We start from the raw sequence: 27,638 nt of genomic DNA, 5'->3' as shown, positions 1-27,638 counted from the left end.
CGGAGTTCATTTGCATGCTGACTGAAGCACCGCTCTGCCAAAGCCCGCATCATTTCTTGTTGAGTTGGTATAGCATGTCACAAACTTGTGGACCAATGACCATGTCACTACACTGCAGATGTCCTGTATGGGGGCCTGTGCCACAAACGCAGCTGATGACACTTTTGCTCTTGTAGAATGAGCCGTTAGTTTAGGAGCTGGGACTCCCGCCAAGTCATAGCAAGTAAGGATACTGGCCGTGATCCACCACAAGATTTTCTGTGTCAAGACTGGACTGCCTTTCAGTCTGTCTGCGATGGGCACAGAGAGTTGTGTGGTCTTCCTAAAGCGCTTGGTCCTCTCTAAATAGAAAGTGAGCACCTGTCAGACATCCAGTGAGTGAAGCCACTGTTCCTCCTTGCTAGCATGGTGCTTTGGATAGAAGACTGGGAGGAATATGTCTTGATTACTATGGAATTGAGAGACGACCTTTGGCATTAAGGATGGGTGGGGTCGTAGCTGCACCTTTTCCTTGAAAAAGACTGTATATGCTGGTTCAGAGGTAAGTGCCTGAATCTTCAAGACCCTTCCAGCTGAGGTGACAGCCACCAGGAATGCAACCTTCTATGACAGATAAAGTAAAAAGAAGGAAGGCAGTGGCTCGAATGAAGGGCCTGTCAGTCTTGCCAGTACCGGATTAAGGTCCCAAAGAGGCAGGGGTTGGTGAACTTGTGGGTACATTCACTCCAGTCCTTTGAGGAACCAGCCACAAATCTGGTTTGAGAATATTGTGGAAGTATAACATTGTATAAGTATAACGTTGTATAAGGGGACATGCTGGATACATTGTATATGAGAGGGCATGCCAAAACATGTTACAAGGTATCTGAGGGAGCACACGTAGGGACAGTTAGCTTTTGAATGGAGAAGCAATTAAGATAGAGCCAGCACGTCTAAGAAGCAGGCATCAGAATGGAAGGTGTGAAGGGCAATTAGTTAAGTTAACTGGAAGCTGTTAAAGGAGATTGTTACGGGTGGCAGGTAATTGAAGATACGTGACTGGTCTCAGGGATCTCGAAGGGTGGTGACTAAAATCTTTTTCTTCTTTTGTCTGTAACTTCTCTGTAACTTGTTCTCCAAAAAACTGTATAAATTAAAAGACAAGCCCCACTCAGGGGGCTCACTTCTAAATGTATTAGCAGAGCAGCTTTGCTAATAAAACTGAGGGGTCTGATAAATTGTGAGTCTGAGTCAAACTTTGACAATATTGAGCAGCTGTTCACCCAAGGGTGAAACACAGAGATCGCTGCCAGGTGGATTCTTACAGATGATATCGCTAAACCTCCATATTTCAGATGGAGCAGGTAATCCAAGATAAGGGACAGAGAGGCCTCAGTGAGAAAGACCCTTTTTGAAGCAACCAGACGGAGAATTTTTCCATTTAGCTAAGTAAATGGCTCTAGTGGATGGTTTTCTGCTCCCGAAGACCATCTCCTGCTCTCATTCCAAACACTATCATTCCATATTGGCAGGTGAAGGGATTCAAGATTTGGGCAGAGCAGGCGACTGTGGTTTTGTGAGATCAAGTCCAGGAGCAGTGGTAAGCTGATAGGTCTGTCCACTTAGAGGTCCAGTAAGATTGTGAACCAATGTTGGTGTGGCCAAGCTGGTGCTATGAGGATCAGCTCTGCTTGGTCCTTTTTGACTTTGAATAGGACCTTGTGGATCAGAGGAGTAGGAGGGAATGTGTACAGAAGCCTTCCCAGCCAGGGAAGGAGAAAGGCATCTGTGAGAGAGCCTGGACTGTGTCCCCAAAAAACAGAGTTGGGGGCATCTTCTGTTGAGTCTCGTCGCAAACAAATCCACCAGGGGAAACCCCCATTTCTGGAAAATCGTGTTTAAGATGTCTGAGTGAATGGACCACTTGAGATGGTTGGTATAGGATCTGCCGAGATGTCTGCCAACTCATTCTGCAATCCTGGCAGTTAGGATGATTCGAGGCGAATAGAATGGGTTATACAAAAGTCCCACAAACTCAGAGCCTCCTGACATAGGGGAGAGGAGCGAGCTCCCCATTGTCTGTTAATGTAGTACATCGCTGTTGTGATGTCCATGAGGACTGATACCTGGTTTCCCTCCAAATGGGTTCTGAAAGCCAGACAGGCCAAGCACACCACCCTTAGCTCCCACACATTGATGTGCAAAGCCAGTTCCTCCAATGACCAAAGGCCTTGGATCCTGAGGGTATCCAGATTATCCATGACTAGGGACAGTATGGGAGTGGGTCTTGAGAAGGAAACCTGCGCACACGTTCTCCAGGTTCTGCCATCACTAAAGCGTTGAAATTACCAATGGGGGAAGGGAGACCACCCTGTCCAGATGATGGCATCCTGGTGTGTATACTAACGTGAGCCACGATTGGAGTGGCCTTAGTCTCAGCCGTGCATGCTGCACCACATAAATGCATGATGCCATGTGGCCCAGCAGTTTCAAGCAGGTCCTTGCTGTAGTAATGGTGTGTTCTGTTACACTTTCTATGAGCGCCCCATCACTCAAAAGCAACTCTCCAGAAAAAAAACCCTGGCTCAGGCTTTCTCTGGGCTGGTGCAAATATAGATTTCTGTGTGTTTATAAATAGCCCCAAGTCTTGAAAGGTTGACCATATCCGTTTTACGTGAGCTTCGACTTGGTCCCTGAACCAGTCTCTGATCATGCAGTCGTCCAGATAGGGGTGTACGTGCACCCCTCTCCTCTCAGGAAGGCTGCCACAACTGACATAGATTCATAGATATTTAGGTCAGAAGGGACCATTATGATCATCTAGTCTGACCTCCTGCACAATGCAGGCCACAGAATTTCACCCACCACTCCTAAAAAAGACCTCACACCTATATCTGTGCTATTGAAGTCCTCAAATTGTAGTTTGAAGACCTCAAGGAGCAGAGAATCCTCCAGCAAGTGACCCGTGCCCCATGCTACAGAGGAAGGCGAAAAACCTCCAGGGCCTTCCAATCTGCCCTGGAGGAAAATTCCTTCCCGACCCCAAATATGGCGATCAGCTAAACCCTGAGCATATGGGCAAGATTCATCAGCCAGATACTACAGAAAATTCTTTCCCGGGTAACTTGGATCTTACCCCATCTAAAAACCCATGCCATTTGTGAATACCCTCGGAGTGCTGACAAGCCAAAGGGTAGCACTGTGAACTGATAATGGCTGTGGTCCACCACAAATCATAGACATCTTCCAGTGTCCTTGGAATACTGTGATTTGAAAATACACATCCTTTAGGTTGAGGGCATCATACCAGTCCCCTGGATCCAGACAAGATAATTGAGGCCAGGGAGACCATGCGGAACCTCAGCTTCTTTATGAATCTGTTGAGGTTTCGCAGATCCAAGATGGGTCTGAGGTCGCTATTAGCCTTTGGGATCCAGAAATAATGGGAGTAGAACCCTCTGCACCTTAGACACAGAAGAACCTCCTCCACTGCTCCTGCCCTTAGGAGCGACTGCATCTTCTGAGCCAGAAATCTCTCATGAGAAGGGTCCCTGAAGAGGGATGGAGAGGGAGGTTGGGAAGGAGAGGAAAAACTGAACTGTAGGATATATCCCACTTCTACTGTGTGCAACACCCAATGGTCAGTAGTAATGCAAGATGACAGCCAGGCCACAAACGAAGGGGAGGTAGGATCCAGGTAACGTTCCAGTATGCTGTCCTCAGGCATACCGTCACAAAGTCTGCTCTGAGCCTGCCATGCGTCTCGCCGAGGTGGATGTCTGGGCTGATGTCGAGTAAGGAGGAGGAGGGCACCTCCTATAGTCCTTATTTCTCCTCCTACTGAAGTCTTGCTTCTGATGTTGTTGATGTGCAGGATAGAACCTGCCCAACTGCCATGGTTTAAAATACCTCCTTGTAGGGTCTGGTGTATGTAGGTCCAATGACTTCAAGGTGGCCCAGGAGTCTCTGAAACTATGGAGCTTTGAGTCCGTTTGCTCCAAGAAGAGGAAGCCCCCTGCAAATGGCAGGTCCTGGATGGTTTCTGGACCTCAGATGGGAGTCTGAAGGCCTGTAGCCAGGAGCACTGTCTCATCATGACCACTGCGCTGAGAGCCACCTGAAAGGATGCCTTGGCTACTGCCTTCCCTTCCTCCACTGAGGCTATGAACGGACCCTCGATCCTAGAGGCAGGAGCTCCTCAAACTTCTCTAAGGCAGACTCGGAATTAAACCCACAGCAGCCTAAGAGGGCCTGATGGTTAGCTTTCCTCAGTTGGAGGTCCCCCGTGGAATATACTCTCCTGCCAAATAAGTCCAATTTTTTTGCATCCTTGGCATTCCTGCTGTCCCTGTCTCTCTTTAATTCACCTCAGAAACAACCAGCGAGCCCACTGGTGGATGAGTACATAGGAACTTGTAACCCCTTTGAGGAACAAAATTCTCTCTCTCCGTTCTCTTAGCCGTTGGCTGTATTGACACGGGGGTTTGCCAAAGGGTTTTTATCGGCTCCAGAATAGCCCAATTCAGGGGCAAGGCAACTCAGACGGCCCTGAGGGTACCAATATGTCCACAAGAGAGTGAGCAGACTCAGAGATTTCTTCTGCCTGAATGCCCATGTTTTGGACCATCCTGAGCAAAAGCTCCTGATTCGCCCTTAATCATCCTGAGTGTGTGCCACGGTGCTCCCTGGCAGTGCCTCATCCAGGGAGGAGGATGAAGCCTGTACAGGGACTGTACCTTTTCTGTAGACAGGCCCTGTGAAGGGGTCTCTCGTTTCTCGGTACCAGTACCAGCACCAACCTCTGTACTGACCTGTTCTGAGGGAGATGTGGAAGAGCTCACCCTTCAGAAGTCGCCGAGTATGAGTATCCTGACTGGTGCCCTTGCAGCTATTCTAACGCCCAAGGGTTCCACACTGGTCATGACACAGGCATCTGCTATTGAATACGTGACCATGGCATCAATGCCATCCCTTGCACCATGTCCAGCACTTGGTGCCTGTAACGCGATCAGTGTTTGTTCCCTCATGAGGCATAGGATTCAGCCTCTGAGTCTGATTCACGGAAGTCACTTCTGGGCGATCATGGTGGCGTGGTGCCGGTTGCCATCAGTAAGTGGTGTTGTGCAGGAGATGAGCAGTGCTGTCCTGAAATGGGGTAGTGCTGGGAAGTAGAGCGGTGCTGCAGGGGAGAGCAGTGACAAAATGTAGATCAGTGCCATGAGGTAGAGCGGTGCCACATGGGTGAAGAGCTATGCCGTTGCATCATTGCCAGCTTGCCCTTGATAGGCACTTGCTTTGGTGCCATAGCGTCTTGTGGTGCGGGGGTGTTGCTAACTGTTCACGACTTGCTGGGGCATTGAGAGGGAGAGTAGTTCCCTCTCTGCTTGGAATGCCTCTGGCATGGATGGTAAAGCCAGGCTTGAGTTTTCTTGGTGGCTCTCCCTCGGCAGGTAGAGCATTTGTGTCGGACTCGGCTGTGCCCTTCCCAGCCCCGAAGTCGATGACACTGTGCACTCTGCTGCTATCTCAGAGTAGCCTAGCATGGGCTGCACTCTCTCTGAGCCCCTATGGCCTGCTGGCTTTGGGGTCAGCTAGCGCCCCCAGTCCGTCTTACGCTGCTTCTTCTTCAGCACCGGTGACAGTGAGTGGTGCCAAGAAGTCGGTGCTGGGATTGTCTTCTTGTGCACCGGTGGAAAATGACGGGGTCAGGAGTCCTCTGTAGAGCCCTTCCTCGGAGCCAAGGCACTTGAGGCAACTGTCATGCGGCATCGGCTTGTGACATGCAGCACATGGCTTAAAACCTTAAACCTGCGTGCGGGGAATTCGACCTACACTAACTTGTAAACTATTGTTCTAACTACCAACTAATGTAATAACTATATACAATTTTCTATTTACAGAGGTCAACTGAAGAAAGGCATTGAAAGAGCAAGAAACCAGTAATGTTGCAGTGACTGTCAAGGGCAGTAAAAAGGAACTGAAGGGGCGGGGATTGGCAAGCCCCTATATACCGCCCCATGAAGGCGCCACTCTAGTCGGCACAGGAGCCAACCTGACAGATACCACTGAGAGAAAAACTTCCAGAGACCGTGCACATGTACTGACGCGCACACCTATATTGGAATGGACATGAGCAAGCATTCGAAGAACAAGTCCATGACTCTTCTTCCCAGTAGTAGCTTTCCTCAGAGTTCAGCCAGAATTCTGCCTGTAGAAACTGAGAATCTGGCAACCTAGAAACCTAGTCCTGTAGCTCCTGCAGTAGCTGGCCATGTTGTATTTCTGTAAGGACAGGCCTGCAATATGTAGGATAATGGGCTCCAAGACTGTTGGTAGCTTCAAAAATAGCTTCATACCAGAGTGTGGCTGGAAAACCTCTCACACTTCTGAGACTTATTCCATTCTCTACTTATTCAAGATTCTCAGTGGACAAAAGTACCAATGTCCCACTTGGTGAAACGAGAAATTACTGAGTTCCGATATGATCCAGGAAGCTCCTAATATGTTGAAAGCTGACAATATCTAGAAAACCAATAATTCTGTATCCATCTGGTGGCTGGTGGATTCTCTACCCAAGCTTCTGGACTGCTATGATTGAACAGAAGAAGTGGATTTTAAAATGATTCATCTTTGATTCTACAGAAATTGATTACACTCACCTGGAAAAGATTCCTTCTTACTATAGGTGAGTGATTTTTCAAGCCCTGCTACTACATACAGAGGCTTTAACAGTTGCATTAGAATACTGTACACTAATTTCTGAGGAAGAAAATATAATGCACATACTTATGTGTCACTAAAATATGCACCAATTTTAAAAAAATATAGGTAATAGAACTTGTTTGCTCTAAACTCTGCTACAGACCAACCCCTTCCTGCTTCTCCAGGTGGGCACCAATGATACTGCCAAGAATGAACTTGAGCGGATCACTGCAGACTACGTGGCTCTGGGAAGAAGGATAAAGGAGTTTGAGGAGCAAGTGGTGTTCTCGTCCATCCTCCCTGTGGAAGGAAAAGGCCTGGGTAGAGACCATCGAATCCTGGAAGTCAACGAAAGGCTACGCAGGTGGTGTTGGAGAGAAGGCTTTGGACTCTTTGACCATGGGATGGTGTTCCAAGAAGGAGGAGTGCTAGGCAGAGATGGGCTCCACCTAACGAAGAGAGGGAAGAGCATATTCGCAAGCAGGCTGGCTAACCTAGTGAGGAGGGCTTTAAACTAGGTTCACCGGGGGAAGGAGACCACAGCCCTGAGGGAAGTGGGATAACGGGAGGAAGCACAAGCAGGAGAGCACAAGAGGGGAGGGCTCCTGCCTCATACTGAGAAAGCGGGATGATCAGCAAGTTATCTTAAGTGCCTATACACAAATGCAAAAAGCCTGGGAAACAAGCAGGGAGAACTGGAAGTCCTGGCACAGTCAAGGAATTATGATGTGATTGGAATAACAGAGACTTGGTGGGATAACTCACATGACTGGAGTACTGTCATGGAGGGATATAAACTGTTCAGGAAGGACAGGCAGGGCAGAAAAGGTGGGGGAGTTGCATTGTATGTAAGAGAGCAGTCAGTACAATTGCTCAGAGTGCCGTATGAAACTGCAGAAAAACCTGAGAGTCTCTGGATTAAGTTTAGAAGTGTGAGCAACAAGGGTGATGTTGTGGTGGGAGTCTGCTATAGACCACCAGACCAGGGGGATGGGGTGGATGAGGCTTTCTTCCGGCAACTCCCGGAAGTTACTAGATCGCAGGCCCTGGTTCTCATGGGAGACTTCAATCACCCAGATATCTGCTGGGAGAGCAATACAGCGGTGCACAGACAATCCAGGAAGTTTTTGGAAAATGTAGGGGACAATTTCCTGGTGCAAGTGCTAGAGGAACCAACTAGGGGCAGAGCTCTTCTTGACCTGCTGCTCACAAACTGGAAAGAATTAGTTGGGGAAGCAAAAGTGGATGGGAACCTGGAAGGCAGTGATCATGAGATAGTCGAGTTCAGGATCCTGACACAGGGAAGAAAGGAGAGCAACAGAATACGGACCCTGGACTTCAGAAAAGCAGTCTTTGACTCCCTCAGGGAACTGATGGGCAGGATCCCCTGGGGGAATAAATTGAGGGGAAAAGGAGTCCAGGAGAGCTGGCTATATTTCAAAGAATCCTTATTGAGGTTCCAGGAACAAACCATCCTGATGTGTAGAAAGAATAGTAAATATGGCAGGCGACCAGCTTGGCTTAACAGTGAAATCCTTGCTGATCTTAAACACAAAAAAGAAGCTTACAAGAAGTGGAAGATTGGACAAATGACCAGGGAGGAGTACAAAAATATTGCTCAGGCATGCAGGAGTGAAATCAGGAAGGCCAAATCACACCTGGAGGTGCAGCTAGCAAGAGAAGTTAAGAGGAACAAGAAGGGTTTCTTCAAGTATGTTAGCAACAAGAAGATAGTCAAGGAAAGTGTGGGCCCCTTACTGAATGAGGGAGGCAACCTAGTGACAGAGAATGTGGAAAAAGCTAACGTACTCAGTGCTTTTTTTGCCTCTGTCTTCACGAACGAGATCGGCTCCCAGACTACTGCACTGGGCAGCACAGCATGGGGAGGAGGTGACCAGCCCTCTGTGGAGAAAGCAGCGGTTCAGGACTATTTGGAAAAGCTGGACGGGCACAAGTCCATGGGGCCAGATGAGCTGCATCTGAGAGTGCTAAAGGAGTTGGCAGATGTGATTGCAGAGCCATTGGCCATTATCTTTGAAAACTCATGGCGATCGGGGGAGGTCCCGGATAACTGGAAAAAGGCTAATGCAGTGCCCATCTTTAAAAGAGGGAAGAATGCGAATCCGGGCAACTACAGGCCAGTCAGCCTCACCTCAGTCCCTGGAAAAATCATGGAGCAGGTCCTCAAGGAATCAATTCTGAAGCACTTAGAGGAGAAGAAAGTGATCAGGACAAGTCAGCATGGATTCACCAAGGGCAAGTCATGCCTGACTAATCTAATTGCCTTCTATGATGAGATAACTGGCTCTGTGGATGAGGGGAAAGCAGTGGACATGTTATTCCTTGAATTTGGCAAAGCTTTTGACACGGTCTCCCACAGTATGCTTGCCAGCAAGTTAAAGAAGTATGGGCTGGACGAATGGACTATAAGGTAGACAGAAAGCTGGCTAGATCATCAGGCTCAACGGGTAGTGATCAATGGCTCCATTTCTAGTTGGCAGCTGGTATCAAGCAGAGTGCCCCAAGGGTCGGTCCTGGGGCCAGTTTTGTTCCATATCTTCATAAATGATCTGGAGGATGGTGTGGACTGCACCCTCAGCAAGTCTGCAGATGACACTAAACTGGGAGAAGTGGTAGATACGCTGGAGGGTACGGATAGGATACAAAGGGAACTAGACAAATTAGAGACCAAAAGAAATCTGATGAGGTTCAGCAAGGACAAGTGCAGAGTCCTGCACTTAGGACGGAAGAATCCCATACACCGCTACAGACTACGGACCGAATGGCTAGGCAGTAGTTCTGCAGAAAAGGACCTAGTGGGTTACAGTGGATAAGAAGCTGGATATGAGTCAACAGTGTGCCCTTGGTCCCAAGAAGGCTAACGGCATTTTGGGCTGTATAAGTATGGGCATTGCCAGCAGATCGAGGGACGTGATCATTCCTCTCTATTTGACATTGGTGAGGCCTCATCTAGAGAACTGTGTCCAGTTTTGGGCCCCACACTACAAGAAGGATGTGGAAAAATTGGAAAGCGTCCAGCGGAGGGCAACAAAAATTATTAGGGGACTGGAACACATGACTTATGAGGAGAGGCTGAGGGAACTGGGATTGTTTAGTCTACAGAAGAGAAGAATGAGGGGGGATTTGATAGCTGCTTTCAACTACCTGGAAGGTGAAAGGTTCCAAAGAGGATGGATCTAGACTGTTCTCAGTGATAGCAGATGACAGAACAAGGAGTAATGGTCTCAAGTTGCCGTGCGGCAGGTTTAGATTGGATATTAGGAAAAACTTTTTCTCTAGGAGGATGGTGAAGCACTGGAATGCGTTACCTAGGGAGGTGGTGGAATCTCCTTCCTTTGAGGTTTTTAAGGTCAGGCTTGACAAAGCCCTGGCTGGGATGATTTAATTGGGGATCGGTCCTGCTTTGAGCAGGGGGTTGGACTAGATGACCTCCTGAGGTCCCTTCCAACCCTGATATTCTATGATTCTCTTTTCTGGAAGAAGCCCAGAGAGCTTAAAATGCAATCACTTGAAGCCTTAAGGACTGAGACTCAGTCCTTCAAAGCAGCCATTGAGCAGAAGGTGAAGACAATCTTGATCAATACTGATTTTTCATTGAGACCATGTCATCCCAGGGTTTGAAAACATGACATATGCAGTAGTAACCCTTTGGATGCAGAATCTTGTAGAATCCTTTCTGGCCGGAAGGAGGTCATTCATCAACTGGTCAGGATACCTGAAGCCACAATGGTTCACCCTTTTCTGTTTCTGCTTGCCAACTGAAAGGTGGCAGCATGTCCTGGCTCCCTGACAGATTACCAGCCTATGATGTTGCAGCAGCTGGATTGCTCTTTGGGTGATCCAAATAACTTTTTGTCTGTATTAGAACCTAATCAGGAGGTTTCCTAAATAGTGGAATACATTAACTTCCTCCTTTCTCGGGCACACTTTTAGCACCACCAGAATTGTGACAGTTACTGTATTGGAAAAGGTGCTTCCCAAGCACTTGGTTGTACTCCCACTCTCTTTAGAAAACAATCTCCAAGAGTAGGATCCATAAGTAGGATATCAATCCTGTGGGGAAATAGCTCCAATGTCCAGGAGATGTTGAGCAGTATTTGACATAGCTTTCTGTGACAGGGCATGATCAGAAGCACCTGGATCATGCAGATTACTGCAGAAGGAAGCACAGAGAATGAGTCTGGGTTGAGGAGTGAAGGTTGCGAGGAAGCCTCCCCTTGCTGTAAGCCTGCTTTACACTGTGTAACTTTGTAAGAAAAGAATAAATATTCACCTTGGTGAAAGATAACAAGCTGGTGTGTGTTTGTGATTGTGAGACCACACAAACTGGCCAGGCAGTGGAGTTCACTGGTTAATGACAGAGGCACCTTGTGACACCATCCATTTCGAAGGGTTAAAGCAAAGCGATTTAGTGACAAGAAATTTGGTAGGAGGGTAAGAAATTTCTGGGAGGTAGTTGTGCTGAATGATGTCCAATACCCATTTGTCCCAGTGGTTTGGAACCCAGAACTGGAAAAAAAAATTCCTTAAACATGCCACTGAGTTGTGGGTGATGTGAGCTGGCCAGCCTTCATTCCTTACTGGAGCAGGGCTTGAGAAGCTTTGCCTTCCTCCAGAGCCTCAAGGAACTCCTGAGAATTCCTCTTCAGTATCAGCAAGGACATCTTGCTAACAACTATGTCTGCTCTAACTTACAGCAGCCCATTTGGTTACAGCAGCGAACAGAATTCCGGAATTTCTATAGCATTGTGTGCTATGGGTCTGCTCCCAGTCTGGTCCCTCCCACATCCAGACCATCTCTGGAACCCCTTATGCCATTGTCTGCAAGGGGGTTGTGTGCAGCCACTAACAGAAAGACCACCTATGATGTGCCTACACCAGGGGAATTCTTCCCTGGTCTGATGCAATGCTTTCAGTGGCACCTATAAGCTATTGGAATGATGTACAGAGCTAGGCCAGAGGCAGAATCTGCATCTAGATTTGTTTTCTTTGTGTATTACTAGCCATGTTAGGTAACCGTAGCAAATAAAATAAGTTTTTATTGCTTTTTACTCCTATTAGCTCTCCTGATTGCAATGCTAAGAGAGTGAGCTGGAGTCTACATCGTTTTGTGTCCCATCTAGGGTGACCAGAGGTCCCGATTTTATAGGGACAGACCTGATTTTTGGGTCTTTTTCTTATATAGGCTCCTATTACCTCCCACCCCCACCCCGAATTTTCACATTTGCTGTCTGGTCATCCTAATCCCATCGGTATTTTTACCAACTTCCATTTACAAGGCCATTCAGTTAGACATAAGCAAAGACCATGAGAAAGTACAGTTGTGACTGAAGACCTGATCTGGCCAGTAAACCCTTATTACTGGTGATGACGTGTGAGAAGGAAAAAACAGTTTGCTTGTCAGAGCCCACACTGAGTTTGCAGAGCTGTTAGAAAAAAAAAATCTATTATTGGTAACTCAGCACAACTGATATGATGTCACTCAGATACTAAACATAGAACCCTACTGTCAGGGTTCCCTCCCCACTCTGAACTCTGGGGTACAGATGTGGGGACCCGCATGAAAGACCCCTAAGCTTATTTCTACCAACTTAGATTAAAAACTTCCCCAAGGCACAAATCCTTCCCTGTCCTTGGATGAGTACTGCTGCCACCACCAAGTAAGTTAGACAGAGATTCAGGAAAAGGACCACTTGGAGTGCCTGTTTCCCCAAAATATTCCCCCAAGTCCCTTCACCCCCTTTCCTGGGGAGGCTTGAGAATAATCTAACAACCAGATAGGTAAACAAGGTGAGCACAGACCAGACCCTTGGGTTTTTAGGACACTAAAAACCAATCAGATTCTTAAAAAACAGAACTTATTATAAAGAAAAAAAAGTAAAAGAAGCACCTCTGTAAAATCAGGATGGAAGGTAATTTTACAGGGTAATAAGATTTAAAACACAGAGGATTCCCCTCTAGGCAAAACTTCAAAGTTACAAAAAACCGGGATAAACCTCCCTCTTAGCACAGGGAAAATCCACAAGCTAAAACAAAAGATAAACTAATGCATTATCTTGCTATACTTAAAATTTGTAATCTTAGAGGCTTATTTCAGGTATGGTTTTAGGAGAGGGTTTTTTTTTTTCTGCCTTGTCCCTCTCTTTGTCCCGAGAGAACAACAACAAAGCACAAAACAAAAAACCTCCCCCCACAGATCTGAAAGGATCTTCTTCTCTTACTGGTCCTTTTGGTCAGGTGCCAACCAGGTTATTTGAGCTTCTTAACCCCTTACAGGTAAAGGAGAGATTTTATGCTACCCTTTAGCTATATGGTTGTGACACCTACAATGACATATTTAAAGTGTTCCTTTTCAACATATAATCACACTTAAAACCTTGCAGAATAGGCTTCTATTTGACAACTCTTTGCAAAGACACAATGAAACATTTGTGACGACACTAGATTTCTGACAGAAGCTAAACATGACAAAAGACTATACAGACACCAGTACAGTTGAGAAAAATATATAAAAACTAAACCTAATGCAAAAGAGAGAAGCCATTTGTAATTAAGCTTTTGTATCATACAGGTTTGATGCAAGAGAAAAATTTATAATAAATTGCTGTAGCTGCGTTGATCCCAGGATATTAGAGATATAAGCTGCGTGAGGTAATATCTTTTATTGGACCAGCTTCTGTTGGTGAGGGAGACAAGCTTTCAAGCTTACACAGAGCTCTTCATCAGGTCATCTTTCATCAACAGAGGTTGGTGCAATAAAAAATTTTTAATGTCAGACTTTAAGAGTAATACTGTATTTCTACCACCTCTGACCATAGTCCACATCACTTGCTGATAATGTGAATTTAGACATTAATATTATACACAAAGTATCAGTATTAATATATATTAATAAACCTACATTCTTTTGAATTCCAGCTCTCAAACTGTTTTATTTGAATCAGGACATGCTATTTGTAGTAGAGAGAGAGAGAGTCTGGAGCATGAGGTGTAGTACAAGGCCTGAGGCATGAACCAAAGTCAGCAAAAGTTATGCCCTGTCAAATGCAGATGCTTACCTGCAAGTTCACTATCCTGTACATGAACTTGGCACTGGTATTGCTAGCATTGCTAAAACACACTGAATATGTAAATATATTCCAGCAGCCAAGGACAAGAACACTCCAATTTAGCACACAATAAGATGGTTTGACAGAAGTGATGAATAGCGATGTTTTGTCTGAACCATCAGGAGAAAGGTACAAAGGGAGGTAACAAACATGTCATGAAACAGATAAGGTGATACATAAGTTGTTTATCCCAGATTGTTTGTCTCAGTATATAAATGTTGGGATGCCTCGCCTTAACCCTTTGTCTGGCCTCGGTGGGGGGGGGGGGAGGGGAGAGGGGAGAGCGGAAAGTCCCGCCACTCACTGAGCTAGTCCACTGTAACAGGTATACATGTGCTAGTGTAACTGTAGACATTGATCTGGGGAGCTCGGGCCATGCTTCGTTGACAATAATTCTGGCCATGTGCCTTCCCCACTAAACCAAATCGGTGGTCTCTTCGGACAGTTCGACGGAGGTCTGATGGGCTGGCTATCTGCACAGAACTGGCACAGTACAAAGAGAATGAACTCACACACAGCCAGCAACTGAAACACTATTCAGTACAACAATTATACAAGATAATTTCAACCGATTGCTCCTCAGAATGTAATTCAGCTTTACCCTTCTCCCATAAAAATGCTGATATATCACCTTTATTGACATTGTAGGCCCAATCATTGGCCCTGCTTTGTCCCCTTTGCACTGTTCTGGTGGTGGAAGGAGACAAAAAAGGTCTCTCTAACAGCCAGGTGGGTTTCCTCTGGCAAAGCACTAGAGCCAATAATGTTGCATTGTGTGTCAAATCACTTCAGTCATTTTCCATACTGGCCATTCCCTCACACAACTACACATTTTATAAGAACTGTTCTTAAACAGTTACTCATTATTAAATCCCTACCTCATAAGAATGTCCATCAGGAAAGTCATAGAAAGAGAGAGCACAACACATTCACATCATCAGGAGGGAAGATAAAAATACTATTTCTTTCTTGTATTATACTTTGTTGTACAATATACTTATTATGATCACTATTCTTGAAAAAGTAATTGGTTGTGAGGCTGAGTAAATATCCCAAACTTGCCTCACCTTTTAATCAATCTCAGCAGCCACTTACTACCACTTATGCTACAAACAATAGTCACAATTTATTTTTGATTTTCCTAGTTTAAACTAATTAATGGATTACAATCTATCTCATACAAGTTATGGGCTGGGGGGAAGGAGTTAGAGGATTTCATTACTTTGAGGTGGTGGAAAGAAAAAACAATATTCCACAACAAACACCATTCACCATCTCTGCAGTGAATCTTTGTAACAGGACTACAGCTGTACAAGACTTCTAAGTCACTGTTGTACATTATGTACAGCTCTTGAAATCACATTTGCATCTCACCACAACAGACACAATTCTCAAGAATAAAAAAAAACCCATGAAAGGATGTGCAGCTGAAAACGAGGCCCCTTGAAATAGTCTCAAATTGGACACCCAAAACTGAGGCACTGAAAATCTCTAGTCATTTTTGAAAATTTAGCCTCCCGTTTCTAACCATTCAATAACTTCTCAGGCAATGAATGTACATCTCCCCTCCTCTTCTTTATATTTTTCTGTGGTATGAATTATCATATACTAAATACATTATGAGCTTGTTCCCTCAGTTTGAAACTTCAGGACCTTGATGTCGCGTTTGTGCTCTAGCAATGTGACAAATTAATTGGTGTGCTTGCATCTATCAGTAAAAATCTTCTATGTTTGAAATAAGGTTTCAAACATGGCCTCTTCTCTGCTGCTTCTCAAACAATATTGAAAACTTTTTACCTGTTTATATTGACAGGGCCAATCATGTTCAAAACCCATTATTAGAAAGGCACAATCAATTCTGCTAGAAAGAGACAGGACCACATTTTCTTACAACAGGTGATACACTTAGGTGTTTATCTATAGCAATGGGAAAAGCATTTTTAACATTACTTCATGAGGAACCTGGGAAAAGCCATGTTTGACACAATACTAAACATGGCTTCACTTCCTAGTGACAGGGCTTGTAAGGGGGAAATAGGATTTATAGAAACAGACAGACAGTCCTATATTGGACTACTGCTGAGTGGGAGGATGTGTGCATTGTCCTGGTCACTAAACAAGTAAGATTAGAAAGGATGGCCACATAGTTCTTTGGCCTCTTGCCTTAGACTTTCAAAGGTTGTGCCTGTGTTATGGGACGAATAAGGGACTGTAACTGACCTGTTCTCCTAGTATGAAGTGAAGTTGCCAAACATTTGTTTGGCATAAATAAAAAGTACTGAAAGAAACAGGAGTTTTTAAAAAATCAGCTGGAAGAAAATCAGATCAGATATGAAGAAAACCAAGACTTCCAAAGTAAAGAAAACTCAGAGTAAATTCAAAATCAGGAGATTAAAATCTAGTTATATGTTTTGTGCCTATAAAAAATGAAGAAGAGGACATGGGTACAATGTGTCTTCCTTTACAACAATAACCCTGCTGCTGACAAAGTGTTCCATTTATTATCTGTGCTCTTTGGGAGTTAAATCAATGATGCCATTCCTTTTCCTCTGTCTCCTCAGAGAAAGACACAATGAGGTTCCAGTCACATCTGTCTGTATTATAGACTCAGCACATGGTACACAGACTCCTACAAAAGCAAAGTGTGCTTCATCACATCTAAATCTGTCCCTAATTACAATTACACACACAGGATATAATAACAGCTTTTCTATGCTCAGCTGTAGCAGCCAGATACTCACAAAGATGGGTCTTGGACCAGATCTTTAAGGTTTATCCCACTGCGATCTTCAGCAAGGTTCCTAAAACAACTGTCGCTCACTAAAAAAGAGAAACACAAGAAATGAACATTTGAGAACTGTGTACAGTTTTTGTCAGCCAAGTAATAATATTTGTTTGGTTGGCAGGTTGTTTATTTAAAGGAAAGCTCAGAGCTCATCCATTAAATTACTTTTCAGTGAAGTTTCACCTAATTTAGATATGTTGACTAAAGCACAAAGAGGTCAGAAAACTTGTCATGAGGAGGGTCATTAAGTGCCTCAGCCAGGGCCCTCAACACTCCTAAATCCCTTGCTCTCACAAGCCAACCACACAATCTCATCAAACATCACATGAGAGGCATAAATATATACAAATATGAAAAATTATAGTGTAATTGTGTCAATCACACACAATTCAATACTCTAAAGGGTTCAAAATATTGAGAATTGCTATATTTTAACATTTCAAGTTTTCAATAGTTTATAGTATGGTATAAATTGTTTACTTGAATTGAAGTAAACATACAATAATTTAGATGGTATAATTATTAATACAACTTATAAATGATATTAAAATTGTGTTTAAAACAGTTTCAGTGGAATAATCCACCTAGGAGATTTACCATAATAATTCAAGACACAATGAATTACATAGGGCAATTAAGTTTAAAAGAACATTATCCATGTATTTTTGTTTTGTTTTCCAAAAAACATATTTATTGTGTGAACCTGGAGCCCAAAAGCTCCTTGTTGCATAATTCCCTCCTCATATACACACCCTTAGTACTCTTTGCAGCATTGTTATAGTGTAGTACTTTGCATTTGTCCTTACTGAATTTCATCCCATGTATTTCAGACCATTTCTCCAATTTGTCAAGAAAGTATTATTTTGAATTCTAATCCTGTCCTCCAAAATGCTCCCAGCTTGGTATCATCCACAAACTTTATAACTGTACTCTCTGTGCCATTATCTAAATAATTTATGAATATGTTAAACGGAACTGGACATAGGACAGATCCCTGCAGGACCCCACTCAATATGCTCTTCCTGCAGTTGTGCACCCCCCCCCATAGTAACTTTGTCTAGGCTATATTTCCTTAGTTTGCTTATGAGGGGATCATGTGAGACAGCATCAAAAGCCTTACTAAAATCAAGATATATCACATCTACTGCTTCCCCACCAAGTGTTGTTACCCTGTCAAAGAAGGATATTAGGTTGGTTTGACATGAGTTGTTCTTGACAAATCCAAGGTGTTACTTATTATCTTCTAGATGCTTACAAACTGATTGATTATTTATTCATTAACTTTCTGGGTACCAAAGTTAAAGTGACTGGTCCATAATTCCCTGGGTTAGCCTTATTCCCCTTTTTATAGATAGGCAGAATATTTGCCCTTTTCCAGTCCACCAGGATCTCTTCTGCCCTTTATGAATTCTCAAAGATAATTACGAATGGTTCAGAGATTTCTTCAGTTTCTTAAGCACACCTCTACCCTGATATAATGCTGCCCTTGGGAGCCAAAAAATCTTACCGTGTTACAGGGGAAACTGCATTACATTGAACTTGCTTTGATCCACTGGAGCGCGCAGCCCCGCCCCCCCAGAGCGCTGCTTTACCACTTTATATCCGAATTCATGTTATATCGGGTCACTTATATCAGGGTAGAGGTGTACTCTAGGTTGTATTTCAGCAGGCCCTGCTTACTTGGAATCATCTAACTTGTCTAAATAATTCTTAGCTTGTTCTTTCCCTGTGTTGGCCTCAGACACTACACCACTTGCACTGATGTTCAGTATGTTAGTCATCCATTCACTGCTAACCTTTTTGGCGAAAACTGAAACAAAAAAGGCATTTAACCTTCAAGCCATTGTTGCATTTCCTGTTATTTCCTGTTATTGTCTTTCCCTACTCTTGAATAATGGGCCTACTCTGTCCTCTCCCTCTTGCTTCTCATGTATTTGTAAAATCTTTTTTTTTTAACTTGAATGCCCTAGCAAGTTTAATCTTGTTTTGTCCCTTGGCCTTTCTAATTTTATCCCTATATGGTTGGAGTTTTTTTTTTAATTCAAAACCAGTTTATTGTGCTAGAAATTATTAAGTGAACTTATATGGTCTGTGTTATGTATGAGGCCAGACTAGATGATCATCACAGTCCTTTCTGTCCTGAAAAAAAATCTATAACTCTCATATTGGTCTCTTAGGGCTATTGGTAGCCAATGCAAGTTAGAGCAATCCTCAATGCAGCCAGCCAGCCTAAGATCCTTGTGTCTAGACAGAAAACTCAAATCGTGTTATAACAACACAGTTAGTAGGTTAATTGAAGAGCTTTCAAATGATGTAAAATACCAACTAACTCAAAGTCTGTGTACATGTGAAGAGTTTTCAATTCAGCTTCATATGACAACCAATGTTGGTAATGCAGCACAATTATTAGTTTTTGTTCGTTAGGTTTGGCTGGGAAAAAATTTTAGAAGATTTTAATTTTTGTCAGGAATTACTGGAACAGACAACAGGTCAGGAAATAGTCAAATTATTGGATATTTCATGAAAACTGAATTGCTAAATTTGGAGAAGTGTGGTGCTGTTTGCATGGACAGTGGTGCTGCTATGGTAGGCAATAAGAGTGGTGATGTTGCAAGAATATGAGCCATAAACCCATGGGTAATTGTAACACACTATATGTTGCATCACCAGGCCCTTGCATCAAAGAAAAGGGACCCCAAATTAAATGATGTGCTAAATGAAGCTGTGACAGTTGTGAATTTTGTAAAGTCCTGGCCTTTGAATTCATGCCTTTTTCCAAAGCTGTGTTTAGAAATGGGTGCAGGACATGACAAATTATTGTTTCATACAGAAGTGTGTTGGCTATCTCACAGCAGAGTGTTGGAAAGAGTTTTTGAGCTCCACAAAGAGCTGCTGGGTTTTCTTTCTGTGCAATCCCAAGATCACTGCAAACTTTTCTGATCTGATATGGATCATGAAGCTTGCTTACCTCACAGACATTTTTAACTTGTTGAATGCACTAAACCTGTCCACACAAGGGGGCGATACAACCATACTTGAGGTGAGTGACAAGACTGCAGCTTTTCAGAAGAAAATATAGATTTGGAAAACTAGACTGAGCAGTGGAATCTCAGAGATGTTTCCACTATTGACAGAATTTCTGAATACTAATAGCATCACAACTGACTGCATGAGAGAGAGAATCGTTGCTCAACTTTCAATAATATAAACATGGAGGAATATAACTGAGTTCTGGATCCGTTCTCAACTTTTGCTATGTCATCCTGCCACTGGATTGGAAAAGCAGGACAGGAGCTGCTCGAACTATCCTGTTTCTGCACACTGAAAATTAAAAGCGGCAAAGAGTCCTGTGGCACCTTATAGACTAACAGACATATTGGAGCATAAGCTTTCGTGGGTGAATACCCACTTCGTTGAAGCATGCATCCGACGAAGTGGGTATTCACCCATGAAAGCTTATGCTCCAATACGTCTGTTAGACTATAAGGTGCCACAGGGCTCTTTGCCACTTTTACAGATCCAGACTAACACGGCTACCCCTCTTATACTGAAAATTAAGTTTCAGAAACAGACACCTTGACAGTTTTGGCCAACTGTTGCACTAAAGTACCCAATTTTAGTTACTGAAGCAATGAAAGTGTCACTACCTTTCCCAATAACACACACACACAAAGCATCATTCTCTGCCATGACAGCTATGAAGACAAAGTTCAGGTCCCGACTGGAAATGAAGAATGATTTACGAGTTTACTTGTCAATCATCACACCAAGAATAGACAGACTGCAGTAAGACATAGGCACACCCATCTCACTGATTATCTATAAGTACTCATACTCTTTTTCTTAAAGCATTACAAATAGAACGTGTTTATATGAAGTAAACATATACTTTTGTCAATCAGTTTCTCATTTGGGGGGTCCATGATTAACAGTGCATTTGAAAAGGGGTATGACTTCAAAAAAGGTATGAGAACTTTGGCCTTTGTATGAAAAGATTCTTTACTATACAGTATTTTATGATGATTAAATTTTTCTTATAAATTATTCCTTTTTTGTTTTGTTTTTTTAAAATATCAAGTACCTTAGAATTTCCTAAAAAGAATATGATTTATCTTAAGAAAATGTCTTGATCTTCTTTGACCTAGCTGTCTCTATGGTGTTCTTCTGTGAACAGTCCATAGCAGACTTTGGTTTCTTTCGCCTTTATATAGAATTTTCCCTTAGAATCACCATTTGTATTATAGTGTTGCCCAGAAGTCCCAATTCAGATTCAGGTCCCATTGTTCTGGGCACTGTTTGCATATACAGTGAGACACAGTCCCTGACCAAATAAGCTTACAATCTGAAGTCCTGATTCAGTAAATGCTTGGGTACATGAGCAGCTCCTCTCTAACTTAAAGATGCATCCTTTTGTAACAAGAAGTAACGGCTTTTGGAACTCAGATCTTAGGCCTAAACAGAGATAGCAGTAGGTTTCTTTTCCAAATTACAAAATGCCTCTTCCAGAAAGGCTACTATTCATCACCAATAGCATTCCTTGTCTAATAGGTATGTCTTTACAAAAGAATAGCCTGGGACAGGACAGTACGGGCAGCTGAGGACTCCTTCACCAGCCTTAAAGGATCAGTATATCCCATTAGAGCAGCTTTAAATGAACTTTGCTGACATATTTGTGTGACCAGTGGATGCCAATCTGTCACCTGAAGGCTGCTTCTACACCAGATCAGCTAACTGCCCCACAGTCAGTTTTGTCAGCCAGAGTTCATGCCCTGCCTATGTTCCCTTTCCTGTGGCATATATAGGAGTCATTATGCAAGCCTTATCCCATAGAGGATTGTCCCACATCCTTCACTGAATGTGGTCCATGGACATTAAAGTCAGCAAAACCTGTTTTGAAAATTGCACTTAACTACCTGTACAAGCAATCACAGTGCATCTCTTTATGTATGCTCTTAGGATGGGGTCCATGGAGGGATGTAAGAATTACAATGCTGAACATCATGGTACCTAACTTTTAGGCGCCTAGAAAGTCACAGAAACAACACTGCGATCCACAAAGTTTAAGTTAGACACCTAGGCTCCCTAATACTATGAATAGGTAGAGGCAGGCACCTAAGAATGCTATCAACAAAGCCAGCCAGCTGGGTGCTGACTAAACTAGCCAATGGGAGACACTGGGCAGAGGGGTGTGTGCTGGGCAGAGGGATGTGTGCCAAAACCCTCTCTTGGTGACATGTGCATAAAACCAGACTGCGGGGTGGGGTGGGGGGGTGGGGGATGGACGACAGGTTTCAGAGTAACAGCCATGTTAGTCTGTATTTGCAAAAAGAAAAGGAGTACTTGTGGCACCTTAGAGACTAACCAATTTATCTGAGCATAAGCTTTCGTGAGCTACAGCTCATTTCATCGGACGCATACTGTGGAAAGTGTAGAAGATCTTTTTGTACACACAAAGTATGAAAAAATACCTCCCCCTACCCCACTCTCCTGCTGGTAATAGCTTATCTAAAGTGATCACTCTCCTTACAATGTGTATGATAATCAAGGTGGGCCATTTCCAGCACAAATCCAGGGTTTAACAAGAAGGTCTGAGGAGGGGGCGGGGGGGTAGGAAAAAACAAGGGGAAATAGGTTACCTTGCATAATGACGTAGCCACTCCCAGTCTCTATTCAAGCCTAAATTAATTGTATCCAATTTGCAAATGAATTCCAATTCAACAGTCTCTCGCTGGAGTCTGGATTTGAAGTTTTTTTGTTGTTATATCGCAACTTTCATGTCTGTAATCGCGTGACCAGAGAGATCGATCACTTTAGATAAGCTATTACCAGCAGGAGAGTGGGGTGGGGGGAGGTATTTTTTCATGCTTTGTGTGTATAAAAAGATCTTCTACACTTTCCACAGTATGCATCCGATGAAGTGAGTTGTAGCTCATGAAAGCTTATGCTCAAATAAATTGGTTAATCTCTAAGCTCCCTTATAACTTTTAGCCTAATAGACAGGATACTCACCAATCCCACTTGAATCCCCAATTCAAGTTCTCCCTCCTCCTGAGGGGGAGAAGAGATTTGAACAGGGGTCTGACACCTCTCAGGTGCATACCCTAGCCACTGGGCTATGGGATATTCTAATATGGGGTTCCCTCAATTTATCCTATTGAAGTCGTTCCACTTTAAACAACTGAATAATTAAATATAAATTGGGCCACAAAAAGAGTTAGCAAAAAGAAAAGGAGTACTTGTGGCACCTTAGAGACGAACAAATTTATTTGAGCATAAGCTTTCGTGAGCTACAGCTCACTTATGCTCAAATAAATTTGTTCGTCTCTAAGGTCCCACAAGTACTCCTTTTCTTTTTGCGAATACAGACTAACATGGCTGCTACTCAGAAAGAGTTAGAATGACTCTAGCGTGCTGGCTAGGGCACTCACCTGAGAGATGGCAGATCCCTGGTTAAGATCCCTTCCCGCACTCAGATTGAGGGATGACTTGAATCAGGGGTCTCCCGTATCCTGGCTGAGTACCCTATCCATTAGGCTAAACATTATAAGGGAAGTCCTCCACCTCCCCGCCCTGCATATAACTTAGCTGATCAAATGCCTATCTTTCCCAGTTTGTGAATTGCTCTTTGGGCTTTGGTGGGCGACAGACATCTCCAGATGCCTATCATGAGGCAGTAGTGCACATGCTCATGCAGGAGACTGGAAACTCAGCACCTAGAGTGAGGCTGCAGTGCACACATCTATAGAGAAAAAAACAACAATAAAAAAACATCCTTAGGCACCAAGTGAGTTTAAGTGCCTACCAGGTTAGGCAGCAGCTGAGTGGGGGTTTAGTGGATCACAAGTGGAGCCTAAAAACAGGACATAGGTGCTAAAGTACTTTTGTGGATCCCACCCTGACGGACTTAATCCGAGAAATGTAGGGCTGGAAGGGCTCTCAAGAGGTCATCAAGTTCAGCCCTCTGCACTGAGACAGGACCAAATATTCCTGGACCATTCCTGACAGGTGTTTGTCCAACTGCTCTTAAAAACCTGAAAATGTGCATGATCAGCATGCAATTTTCAAATGTTCAGAATGGTTAAAAAACAACAATTATTTTCAAACAAATGCTCTAATTATTTACTTTTGCTACCGGCCTGTCTAAAAAAGTTTGGCTCACATTTTTCAAATGGGAAAAAGCAATTTATTTTAATCTCACGCTACTAAAAATTGCTGTGTGAAAACATGGAATTAAAGTGGAAACTTTTGCATCTTGAGGATACCAAACACCTGTCATTACAGAATTTGTCATATCATCTCAAAATATATTAACTAAATAGGCACTGTCTGTAATATTTGACGAAAAACATTTCATACCATAACGCAGCCAATTCAGAAAAACAGTTTAGTAACAGAAAGGTGTGATAGCTATAGTAATTAATCAGGCATGTTATAAAAGCTGTATAGGTGTGCACACAGTCAATTATAGAAGACATAGTACTATCTTGACTTCTTCCAAGTGTTTACATATTCTGACATGGAAGCTATAGGAAACAGGACCAACTAAGGATCAAGCAACAAAGATAAATGTTCATAAATGTTAATGGATTTTTTCAACTGAAAAGAAATCATGTTTAAAATTCAAATAATACAATACAGTGCTATTAATAGGACAATATTGTGATATTAAGTCAAAATATTATAGTTTCTATTCAGATATTCACTTCATCTTGACTATCAGAACATGTACAGTGAGCAGCAGTAATTCCAGGAAATTGAAAGCCTATGGAGAATTTTCTTAGTGAGTTTTCATTTGCCCATAGCTGGCAACAGGCCACTGGGCATGGTTTTCTTCCAGAATTAGCATTTTCAAGTCCATACTGATCTTAGAAGCACTACTGTCTTTGCCAAATTGAGCAGAAATTTAGTACTCATTTTTCATTTCATCTTTGAAAAGTTTGTCATGTGAGAGATCTAGAGCCTAAAGTTTGTGCAAGAAGGTGGAACAAAGACTAGCATAATCTCGCATTGCTGGAGTTTTGTAAATAACTGATCCATAGTGCAACCTCTAAAGAGATCAAGTATTAGCAATACCTCATTTTCCTCAGGAATGTACTGCTTAATATTTATAGAAGAAAAATACTCATACTCCATAGAACCATAGTTTTAATGTCAAAAGCAACACTATGATCTTCTAGTCTTGACTTCCTACAAAACAGAGCACAGAATTTCATCCAGTAATTTTTGTAATTGAGGGGAAATTTTCATCCCTAAATATAATTGAAAAATAAATCAACACAACTATTTTACCCAAACGGTTTGTGTTATTTAAAAGTCTGATGGACCTACACAAAGTAAGGAAGAGAAATCACTGTTCTGCCTCTGTAAACTACCTGAGGACCAAATTAGCTCCCAGCAAGTGTGCAGGGAAGGATGAGGGGCACTTGTCATTTAACATTAACCTAATAACTTCCACTTGGTTAGTCTTGTTTATTTTCATTGATCATTCTGAACACATGATATTGGGAAGAGGTTTGTTTTAATATTTTTTTCAATGAACTCTGAGCTGAAAATAGCATTCAGATTCAAAAACTTCATCCTCAGCAATGGAAATTTTGGTTCCCTTTCTTTTAGATTAGTGCATTTGTATTAAAAATATCTAACCCCATTGTATAGAAAGAAATATACTGTACTATCAATAGCTCTACTGACAGTGAGCCTTGCTCAAATCAAGAGCCTCAATAAGAACTCAGATACTAACAGTTCTTTAAGATCACAAATTGCACATGATTTTCTTCAATTCAAAATATCCCTCCCCCATAAATATTACTGGATATCACCTTTACTGGGAGAAGTGTGCAGTGAGTGGCATTTGGGGGCTAATTAGTGAGGTTAGGAGTAATCTTGTAGCTTGTTTAGGATGGTTCACTTTAAATTTGCTAACAATAAATACATTAATGTTTCATAGCACAACATAACCCATCTCAAACCTAAGTTCAGCTGAATATTTATGGCCTGACTTTCAAAGATCCTGAGTACCCTTATGCCACTGAAGTCGATGAGAACTGAAGGTGTTCAACAACTTTGAAAAATTAGTGTATTCCCTTCTGTATTTTTTCTTGGTAATGGAGATGGAGGGAGTAGTAGATTATAGTTTATTTACAGAAGACTCAACTACTTAAACAGAAATGGCAGATGTATAAGAAAAATTACTGAGATCCACATCTTCTACAAATGAACTTCCTGATTTAAGCTAATGCAATCACTTCAGAAGAGACATTTCTGAACAGCAACAAGGTGATTGAAATAAACTCATCTCAAATACCAGCCTCTCCTCCTCCTCCACCCAGTGCGAGTGTTTCTGTGTTGCTACTGACATTTCAGTGTCAGATCAGGGTATGCGTGCTACTGTAAGGAGAGTAGACAGTACTACCTGTGGGTCATCAAACCCACTGCCTTATGGGTAGCCCAGGAGGATGTAAGGCTAAGGCAGCAACCCCTGACAGAAAAGCCCCACTTGTCTTGTGGGTGAGTTCGGGAGAATGTAAGGCTATGAGAGTAAACTCAGACAGAAAATCTGGAACGGAGCCCCAAAGGCGGTCAGATACTAAGATCTTAGTATCTTTCCAGCAACTCTTGCAGCGGATCAAGTACCAGATGTATTGGTTCTTCCTCTCTTCTGGATTTTACCAGTGACACCGAGAGGGGGGTCCTGATGCATGGGTAACTCAGGGCCTCCATATCATCTGCCCAGGCTTGTGCCCTGAAGAGGTACTCCAGCTTCACCTCAACAAGACATAGGAGGCAGCAGTCACCAGTTCTAAGCTCTTACTCAATTGGTGTAGAGTTGGGCACTGGGGGCTGTCTCCCACAGTGGGATAGATCACATCTCACTGGACAACCATCGCCCGCCATAAAACTGGGCAGCCCCCAGATAATAGAGTGTTGTCCCACCACGGATTGCCTGCTTCAATGGGCACTCAGAGCTCGGAGTTTTATAACTTGACAAGCGGACTGTAACCAATGCACCAGGCAAATCAAGTAAAAGAAAGAAAACACCCTTAAAGACAGGGTGCTGGAACGTTTGCACCGTGACAACCGGATTATCTGAGGACCTTCAAGAAATCAACGATGAATGTAAAACTGCCGTGATCAATAACAAGCTGAAATGACTCAATGTGGACATGCATCCCTCCAAGAAACACAGCTAGCATCAAGTGGATCTCTCAGGGGAAAAGACTACACATTTTTCTGGCAGGGAAAAAGCGCTGAAGAAACGTGAGAGCACCGAATGAGATTTGCCATCAAGAACTCACTTCTGGGGATGATTGAGCCACCTATAAATGGATCTGAGAGAATTTTGGCACTACACTTGTTCACATCTGATTGCCCAATCAACCTTGTGAATGTGTATGTCCCAACACTCTCCTCATCTTGTGACATCAAGGACCAGTTCTATGACCAGTTGAACACCACCATCAGCAGGATTCCGAAACACAAATATGTTTTCCTGCTAGGAGACATCAATGAAAGGGTGGAAACTGATCATGAAGCATGGAACAAGTATCTTAGTCAATACGGAACTGGTAAGATGAATGGAAGCCATCAGAAACTGCTAGAACTTTGTTCCTATTACGACCTCTGTGTAACAAACTCATTCTTCCAGACAAAGCCGCAATGCAAAGTGTCTTGGAAACATCCCAGATCTGACCACTGGCATCAACTGGATCTTATCATCACAAGGCATACCAACCTTAACACTGTTCTCATTACCTGCAGCTATCGAAGTGAGACATAGATCACTCTCTGGTATGCAGCAAGGTCAGACTTAAACCAAAGAAAATACACAGATCTAAAGTAAAAGGATGTGATTAACATCAGTGCCTTCGCAAACCAAGAAAAGTCACAGCAGTACAAGAACATACTACAACAAGCCCTTGACTCCAGTAATTGTGCCACAAGCGCCCAGCTGAAGTGGGAGCAACTGAAGAACACAAGCTATGACACAGCTGTCTGTCTTTGGGAAGAAGGAAAACAAGACCAACAACTGGTTTGACACATAT

General features: G+C 43.1%; 1 protein-coding gene across 9 annotated transcripts in view; it reads right to left on the bottom strand.

The window, feature by feature from the left end:
• The window catches only part of GPHN (gephyrin), a 588,066-nt gene that overhangs the window by 402,713 nt on the left and 157,715 nt on the right, over positions 1–27,638 (bottom strand). For all 9 annotated transcript variants that reach the window (XM_084630610.1, XM_084630611.1, XM_084630613.1 and 6 more), the window contains one exon: positions 16,553–16,631. In XM_084630610.1, the coding sequence (XP_084486736.1) occupies positions 16,553–16,631 (79 nt within the window). The remainder of the gene's footprint in view (positions 1–16,552; positions 16,632–27,638) is intronic.

This window comes from Lepidochelys olivacea (genome assembly GCF_965140295.1).
Source record: "Lepidochelys olivacea isolate rLepOli2 genome assembly, chromosome: 6".
Lineage (NCBI taxonomy): Eukaryota > Metazoa > Chordata > Testudines > Cheloniidae > Lepidochelys > Lepidochelys olivacea.
Note: the sequence above shows the minus strand (reverse complement) of the source record. Positions and strands in the feature narration are given on the sequence as shown.